The 9,254-nt window shown below is 41.5% G+C and overlaps 1 protein-coding gene across 3 annotated transcripts in view; it reads right to left on the reverse strand.

Moving 5' to 3' along the window:
- The window catches only part of TEX9 (testis expressed 9), a 75,730-nt gene extending 68,158 nt beyond the window's left edge, over nucleotides 1-7,572 (reverse strand). Inside the window, exon 1 of one of the 3 annotated variants that reach the window (XM_075007374.1) lies at nucleotides 7,557-7,572. Coding sequence is in view for 1 of the 3 variants with exons in the window: in XM_075007373.1 (XP_074863474.1) it covers nucleotides 496-555 (60 nt within the window). In the remaining 2 variants the exon portion in view is untranslated. Of the gene's footprint in view, nucleotides 1-495; nucleotides 571-7,556 lie in introns of those variants that run through there. The other 2 variants (XM_075007373.1, XM_075007376.1) reach the window with 2 other exon arrangements.
- Between the last annotated feature and the right edge of the window lie 1,682 nt (nucleotides 7,573-9,254).

Raw genomic sequence — 9,254 nt, forward strand, 5'->3', positions numbered from 1 at the left:
CATGGCACTCCTCCTAAAATGCTGGACCTCTAGCTCAGAGGGTGTGTTGAGATCAGGGCACTATGCCAGGTAATAACCCCTTTGATTCCCTCCCCATCCCATATGATCCCTAATCCCTCCAGACCCACAACCCCCAACACCAAGCAACTCCCCAGCTTTCCTGGGTCTGAACCCCTAAACCATCTATGAGCCCCTCCACAACCTTGATCAACCCACTCCCCCCACAGGCTGGTCCCTTAACCCCCATCTGGGTCTGACCTCCCTAATCTGCCCAGACAGCCTCACACACTCTCATCAGCTCCCGGTCTGAACTCCTGCCTCGCTCAGACACCCCAGCACGGTTCTGAACCCCCTAATCGGATCAACTCTCCTCCATCTGCCAGCGGGGCACCTCCGGTTAGACTCTCCGACATGTGTCCTGTCACCGGGATCGGGACCAGCCTCGGGGGCCTCCCATAGCTACCGAACGCCCCCATTTCCCTGTCACGTCCTCACCTGAGGCGAACCACAGCTCGCGCCCCGGCAGGCCCCGCTACCGCTGCCTGCCGCGGCCATTTTGTTCCTAATGAGGGACCGTTGAGGAGCGTCTTCCTCACTAGGCAACCGCCCCCGCCCCCGCGGGAAAGAGCGTTAAATCGTCGCGTGCCGGGACCTGGCGGGAGGAGCAGCGCGGTGCGTCCTGAACGTCTTACGTCACCGGCGGATGGGTGTATATCTAGCTGGTCCCTGGGGCGCAGTGTGGGAGTAGTGGGTTGAGGGGTGTCTTGGTAGCGTTGCTGGTGCGCGTAAGTGCCCCTGTTTTTCCACAGGGGCCCTGGCTGCCTGGCGTGGAAGGCAGAATTCACAGCCTGACCGTGCTTCCTGCGTGTCTTGCCGTGGGGACAGGCTGACTGCTCCAGCCGACGCCGTTCCTTACGACGGTTGCCCACTTTCCGGACCGGGGCGCCACTGCCACGAATGGCGACCGGTCTGGCGAAGGTGGCACCCATCCTTACGTGCCTCACGCTGGCGCACCGCAGCACCCCCTCGGGAACTAGCCCCCCGGGCAAAAGGCTGCAGGGCCAAACAGCCAGGAGCTGCCCCCTGCCCCGAAGGCTTACAGGCTGCTCGCTGGGATGTGACCGGCGTCCAAACAGGGAGGCGGATGGGTATCAGTGGTGCCAGGCTTGGTTGGGTATTGGGCAATGTGGAAGAGGCCCACTCTGAGCTAGTAGGGCTTGGGGCAGAAGGGTCACTGTGAGGGGCAGGCTGTAAGGTGACCGAGATTGTTGTATCTTCCCCAACCAGCACCATGCAGAACTCCAGGTGTGATTTATAGGGCACCAGGACAACTGCCCGTTGCTGCCTCCTGCTAGCGTCCCTGGGGTAAGTGCTGGCTTGCCTTGGGTTGCCAGCTCTGACTGAAGCTATTCCAGGAGGCCTTTTTTTAACCACATGACATAATGTCCTTTTTCTTATAATATCCTATGAACATCTAGGGGAGTTCTTTCAATGGTTGCACGGAGATTGATGCCAGTTCCAGGAGACACCAGCCGAATCCTGGAGGGCTGGCCACCCTAGGCTTGTCACTTGCTTAACCATTGCCAGGTGGTAGTGATTTATAGAGGTCATGACAGGAATAGATGGTAAGGAGGCTAGGATCAACTTAGAAATTTTGATGGGTTTCTCCAAGGTGTGAGGTCTGGCATGGGAGAAAATGTGGAGGAGGGTAAGGAAGAAGTGGAAGATGGGCAATTAAGGCCACTATTAGTGGTAGAGCAAAGACAGAGGGCAATGGTATGAAAACTATTGATGCAAGATTAAATGGTGAGGAACCTAAAGACAAAAATAAGGTACTTGGTTTGCTGTTTGTGAAGGAGAGGGGACTAATAAAACTCAGAGAGGATGAGGCCATGGAGAGGTTGTTCAAGGTGGTAGAGCAGGTTCAGTGAATATGAATATGGTCACCTGAGTAGTTAGTAGATTGTAGTCATTTGTTGGCAGCGAAACAGAACAGAAGCATACAGTAGGCTTCAGAAGAAGAGATGGGGCCCTTGTCACTGTCAGTTAATTCAAGTTGGTGGAATGGGTGAAGGCAAAGGTTATTGATATATGACCTAACTAAGTGGATATAGAGAGACAGAGGATAACAAGGAGGTTGATTCAGCAAGAGATTAAAAGATCTTGGTCGATGTCAACTTTTTAGAGCAGGAAAAGAAATTCCTAGCGGACTAGAGGGGAAGTGAGAGGATGACTGGCTCCAAGGAATGGGGAGAAGGTTGGCAGGACTATTGCCCAAAAAAGGAACATTCACAAATAAAAAATCTTTTTCCTTTTTTTACAAGAAAAATTTTTCTACAGTAATGCAATATTTCTTAGGAAATCATTATTTTGAAGGCTTGTGCAGTCTAGATACATGGAGATGGGATGTCTAGAAAAGCCAACAAAAGATTAAATTAGCTAGATCTGGTAACATCTCATGCAAAGTAGTTAGGAACTGAGGCAACAGTGTCGGCTGGGAAGGTGGGAGTATGTATATGCACTGCCTGAATTAAGAGAGAGAGAGAGAGAGAGAGAGAGCTGTGCTAGTGTATGTACTATCAAAACAAAAAAGCAGCCCAGTAGCGCTCTGAAGACTAACAAAATAATTTATTAGGTGATGAGCTTTTGTGGGACAGACCCACTTCTGAAAAAGTGGGTCTGTCCTGTGAAAGCTCATCACCTAATAAATTATGTTGTTAGTCTTTAAAGTGCTACTGGACTTCTTTTTTGTTTTGTATGAATTAAAGTCCTTAGTGCTTTAATCTATCCTTTAGCTGATTGATAATAAGTAAAAGTGGGTAATTACTCTGTTCAATCATAAATTATTTTTTAAAATGAATTCCCATAGTTCTTTTAGTTTAGAGCACCTGGGACAAAATAATTTTCAGTAAATGCTACATAGTGCTGTAGAGTCTACATTCATTGAATACACTGAGTAAATCATACTGTGGTCCTTAATAAGGATGTGTTCAGTAATATCTCAGACAGGCTTAGAATTCAGCCACCTATGTTTTGAGATAAGGTGATAGAAATATTTCTTTAAATACTCTCATCCTAAGTGAACTCTAATGGTATTTGTCTGGAGACATGGAGAAAGCAAAAATAGGAGATTGTCTTGATCTCTTACATCGTTAAAGCTTTATCACTTTAAATATGCCCTAAATGACCTTAACAGTTGTGGTTGAGCCTACAATACTGGTAGTAGCTGGTAACTGGGTAGAAAATAGGCTTACATCAAAGCCAACGACCAAAATAAAAATATACAGGAAGCTAAGGTTATTCATTCCAATATTTATCTTCATAAAATAAGTGTTTAAAATAGTAGACCATGCTAGATAAACATACTTGTTAGCAGTCACCTTTTCCATTCAAGAATTTAAAAATCCCAGCTCAAATAATGTATTTTAAAAGGAATTGTTGCTTTAAATCCAAGTGCTATACTAGAATTTGTTCTTAGCCATAAAAATAGATCTGGATTTAAAATAGCTCTAAGTCTGGGAGTGATGCAGGGTTTTGGTTTGGGTCCATCTCTACAATCTTCCTTCCATTTGTTTAGCCCTTAACAATTACTTTGGAGTTTCCATACATTCTGATTATTGTTTTGTCTCTCTTTGTGGGAGAGCAGAACCTCAAATTAAATGGCTCTAACAAAAAAGAGCAAGTTCCAAATTGTATAGCTTCCTTCATGTGTTCTGGACTTGCAGGAAAGGAAAATGTAATTATATAGTTAAATAACAACAAAAATAACCAGAATCAAGTCTACGGTGCATATTCTGATCAGAAAAGTTCACAGAAGTGATATGGCGTACTTTCCTGTGGGAGACACCTGAGTTGAAGAATAAATTTGTCTCTGATTAGTCTGAAAAATATAGATTGGTGACATGTTATGATGCTTACAGACTTGTTGCTTTTGCAGTCATTGGATTTGGATGGTTTCTTCACAGAGATATGCAAAGCCTAGGACTCATATTAAGTCAGTCTTTGTATATGCTTAAAAACTAATTTATGGTGTAATGTCTTTTCCATTAGCAGAATGTCCATCAAGTGTGAAAGCCATATGCACTGAACAGTGATTGGCTTTTCAGTTTGAAGTGTAACTCTTCTCTGAAAAGTAAATGTAAAGATAATATAGAAAATCCCAGTGCTTTCAAGAATTCTAGTGACTTTCTCAGTTAAAAAGGTAAAATTCAGCCTAGACTCCGAACAATCAAACTGGGTTCTGTCTGACTTGTGTCTCGCCAATCACTAGACAGGGAACTAACCTAATGCTCTGATTTAGCAAAACTTTTCAATATACACTTAACTTTCAGCTCTTTATGCACCCTCTATAGCATTGTTTCTTAAACTGTGTTCCAGAATAACTTTACAGGTGTGCTGTGAGCGTTTGGAAAAATATACTGATGGTATATATTTTCTATTATGAAAACCAAATACAATGTTGCTTCTTGCAATAATACCTGATTAAATTACTTCATTTTGTTTTTGCTGTATCCATGTTGCTGGTGTGTTTTTGGTTTGACAACTCGTTCTTAAAGAAAATTTTCATAGGTGTTCCACGTAAACAATACCATGGTTTGATGTAGTGTGGTCTCAAAGTTTAAGGAATACTCATCTACAGTGTATAGCACTTGATATACTGTAGGAATGTTTGCCCCATTCATTTTTGCACATATTCCACCTTTTCAGACAGGGTATGTTTCACTTCAACCTCCTTTGAGGAAGTGGCTCGCAGCTTACAAAGGCAGCTTCTCTGCTCTGGGTGTTAATATCACTCCATTAGACCTTACCTACCAGCTCTCTGAGTTTATCAAAATCAAAATCCTGAAATCCATTGTCTCTGTTTTGCTCTTTGTTCTCTCACCACTTCTTAGAATCACGAACTCTATGATTTCATGGTCACTTTCTCCCAAGCTGCCTTCCACTTTAAAGTTCTCAACCAGTTCATCCCTATTTGTTAAAATCAAATCTAGAACTGCTTCCCCCCAGTAGCCTTTTCTGCCTTCTGAAATAAAATATTATCAGTTTAGTCTAATAATTTTCTGGATAGTCTGTGTCTCGCAGTGTTAAGGCTGTATGTCATATGGCATATTATTAGTGCCTTAAAAAAAAAAGGGGTGGGGGTGAGGGGGGTAAGGTGCTGGTACTTAGCCAGCTCTGCGCCCCCTAGGCAATCCCATGGCTGGGCCTGCCTAGGTGCCATTACTCAGTACCAGCACAAAAAAAGCACTGCTTATTATCATATAACAATGCCTTCTGAAATATGAAGAAAATCAAGTAGGCATACATTTCTTTGTGAAACAGCTGCCCACTGGTTTGATAACATAATCTACAAGATCTTTTTAGGTACAATGTACTAAAATGGGTCATCAATATAGTCTAATGTCTAATTTATGTTAACATGTAGAATCAATATCAATAGATTAATATTAGCTGCTTCAAACTAAGTTTTTTATAAAAATACAGTAGATATGGATAAAAGCTGGAGGAAAGCTAAACTGTCCCCAAAGCACTTTGATTTTGGAGAATATAGGCAAGATCACATAATAAGTCTCTTCCAGCTCTAGTTTTGATAGTTCTGTTATCATATGGATTTTTGCATTGTTCAAATGAAATATGTACAGTTTTATAATAACTGTGGACGTGCAGTATACCTAGTTTCTAGGTCTTTCTGGTTTTTTTCCCCCATGAATTGTCAATATGCACATATAGCTGTAATACATAATCATAACAGTTTGCTTTGTTTTTCTCTGGTTTAGTTTCAATGTCTGGGCTTGCTTATTTCAGCATCATCTTTTCCAGCCTAATCCAAACAATAACCTTGGCTCAACAATTTAAACATATTGAACCTCCAATCAGAGTAGTTTTCCCTAGTAATACTCTGATTACAGCAGCTTTTATGTCTGCACATAAAAGGACCTTAAACATTAAATCTTATCAGCACTAAAAAATAAGTAGTGAGCATCAGTCACATTTTCTTGAAATACCACAAGTTCTCCCTGAAGCATAATCCTTTAATCTTGGGATTTTGGGCACTTCTGTTCTGATTACTAAGGATCAGAAGGCTTGGCAAATACTCTCCAGATCGCTACTAAAAGTGGCCATTGTAATATCAAGTTATTGTGAAAACTGCATGGTTATCTCTTGTTCTGATGTCTGGTGGACTTAAAAATTTAGAAGGGGAAAGTAACACATCAGAACTACAGTCCATTTCTGTGCAAATCTAATAAAGCATTGTCATATATGTTCCTATAATACTGTGTGGTTAAGGATTTCGAAGTAGAGATTCCCTCAATTTGACATTGCCCTACTTAAATTATTTTAAGTAAGGGAATGTCAAATTGAGGGGATCTTCTTCATTGAAATTTGAAATCTCCTCCCAACCATATGAAGCCTATAATGTTTTTATTTCTTAGATAGCACCTGATTTATGCCATTACATTTCCAGTTTATCACCAAAACTATAAAGTGATTCATAACTTTATTGAAAGTAGGAATCTCCCTGTACTAATTTGTCTGAATAATATTTCAGAAATGGACACAACAAGGGATACATCTTTTTAAAAGAAATATTAAACCCTGTCATATTGGGTGTATAAGCATAATTCATCTGTTTGACAGACAGTTTTCTCTTTTGGAACCTGTAGTTCCATTAGTTATAAAATATTTCAGGTATATGATGAGGTGGCTTCCCCATGATGCCTCAAGCATAGTCCGCACAAGTTGTAGCAAGACACAACCTGTTCCCTTTTGGCGTTCCATTTTGTTTATAACAGTGCTCATAAATAAAATAATACAAAATAAAGGCTCAGCCTTTTACCCTAGGCTTGGCTAGTAGGATTGCCCTGAGAAGTACTTAAGCCCATACTCTACATCTTTTTCATAGGAGAAGAGTCTCCCTCATATCCCTTAACTCAAAGTGTGTTAATGATCTACCTACAACAGCAAGCCGGCAAAACCCACTTGACCGTTTCCACAGGGATCCTTTCCTACTAATAGGATGGAATTTTCAAGCAATGTCTGTCAGCCTCTTATAAGGGCCCTACTATTTTAACATCGTCTTAGACATAACATTTGCAGTGTTGATTCATCCACAGTTTTCCTCCTTCTCTTTCATATCCTTAGGTATTGGGTCACATATATCTTCATAATCAATATGGTTAACAATTAGAAAACTAACAGCCATGTTAGTCTGTGTTCTGTCAAAACAAAAAAGCAGTCATGTAGCACTTTAAAGACTAACAAAATAATTTATTAGGTGATGAGCTTTCATGGAACAGATCTACTTCTTCAGATCTTTAATTAGAAAATTGATCATGTGCTCAGTAACAAAAATACCTCTGAATCTAAAAGGAAAGAGTCAAAAAGCATTTCGGTCCTATTAATTTACTTGTACGGGTGACAAAACTAGAAGAGGTATTCTGTTTATTTAGAATGTGAACCGTCTTTTACATCTGTAACAGCAACGAAGGGTCGTGTGGCATCTTATAGACCAATAGAAAAGTTTTGAGCATGAGCTTTCGTGAGCACAGACTCACTTCATCAGATGCTGGTCTTGGAAATCTGCAGGGCCAGGTATAAATACATCTGTAACACAAACATGACAAAATATTGTTGCCTGAGAAGCAGAAAGTGAAATGCAGGGGCAAAAGTGTACATTCATTGTCAGAGCAAAGTTCGCTACATGAGTACGTGTAATGAAAAGCACACTTGGTTCATTGTAAAATTACTTCTCATTTTAATAATTTAAAGAGTTTGCGAGTCATATAAAAAGTTTGCACCTCCCTTTATATGTGAAAATAAGCATATTAAACACCTACACTATAGTTTCTCTGTTATATAAAATAAAATATGTAATATTACAGTTGATCTATATTGTATATTTAACTTTGTCTTTACTACAGTAAAATTAAAATTGAAACTCAAAACAAAGAAACAGTAGGCTTAGGTTGTCATAAAGTCCTTAATTCCTCCTCATTAACCTGGGAAACAGAGTGCATACTTTTATGGTGTGATATGTGTGATTGCCAGTGGGGCCAAAAGCCACTGGCGGCCCCAGGGCAAGTTGAGAGTGGGGCCCAGCTCTGCAGCCCAGAAGGGGTGGGCAGAGGGCCATCAGCCCTCAGCACCACTGGGACCACAGTGCTGGCTCTCCTCCCTCCCTCACAGCTGCGCAGTCGCAGAGCACCACTGCAGCAGCACTTCACAGGAGCCCGGTGCACCAGCTGTCGCTGCTGCCAAAGTAGTAGTGGCAGTGGCTGGAGCTCCAGGCCCCTTTGAAATGCTGGGATGCTGTGCAACTGCTTCATTTGCCCCCTGGCCTCTTCCCCCCCCCCACCCCCCGTGCTCAGCTGGCCTGGTAATCACCAACTTTGTCTTCCCCAAAAGACCAAAATAACAGCTAACTTTGTGATACTTAGTCGTGCAGCATTAACTTAAAAACGTGCACTGAACAAAATAACTGAAAAATCTGAACTGGTATTATGCAACCAGAAAAGATGCTTCTTTCACTGTAGAAATTGTTCTTGAATTTTATTTGCTCACCTCTGATTCTGAAATTATTTCTTTTATTTAACCACAATTAACACACTCAAGACTTGCTGTTTAGTGTCCATCTTGCTGAAAAGTTACATCATTTGTGACATTGGCCCTGAAGAGCTGATGTAAGGCTGTAAATTAGTGTTCTTTCTGACTTAATTGTAATAATCAAAAGAATGGTATAGTTTGAAAACATAATCATAATAAAATCAATATCAAATACAGTAAAAGTACTTTCAGCATCCCTGTCTTATGCTTGGTAGAGGACTGTAATGTACTTTGATAATGTCAAATGCAGGCCTTTTGTTCACATGTGACATTTCTATTTTCTTCTCCCTTCCCACATTCTGATTTTGCTTTTCAGATGTCTAGGCTGTGACAGCATATTCAGTATGGGAAATAGTCTTATAATGTTATGTTTATGGAGGATTAAAACGTTACTGGCACTAGAAATACTCAGTCTTCTATCTTTGAAGTCAATATAGAATGGGTAGGTGGGGGAAACTGCCTCTAGTCAGGATGTGGTTTAAAATGGAGCCGTGGCACCAAGCCCAAACTCAGTTGGGGCTCACACAAGCACCTGAACTGTGATACTATCCCCATTCCACCTCTTCCCCAAAGGCCCTGCCCTCACTCTCCCTTCCCCTTCCCTCACTCCACCTCTTCTGAGCCCCCTGCAACCACCACTCACTATTCTC

This window comes from Carettochelys insculpta, chromosome 12 (assembly GCF_033958435.1).
Source record: "Carettochelys insculpta isolate YL-2023 chromosome 12, ASM3395843v1, whole genome shotgun sequence".
Taxonomy (NCBI): Eukaryota; Metazoa; Chordata; order Testudines; family Carettochelyidae; genus Carettochelys; species Carettochelys insculpta.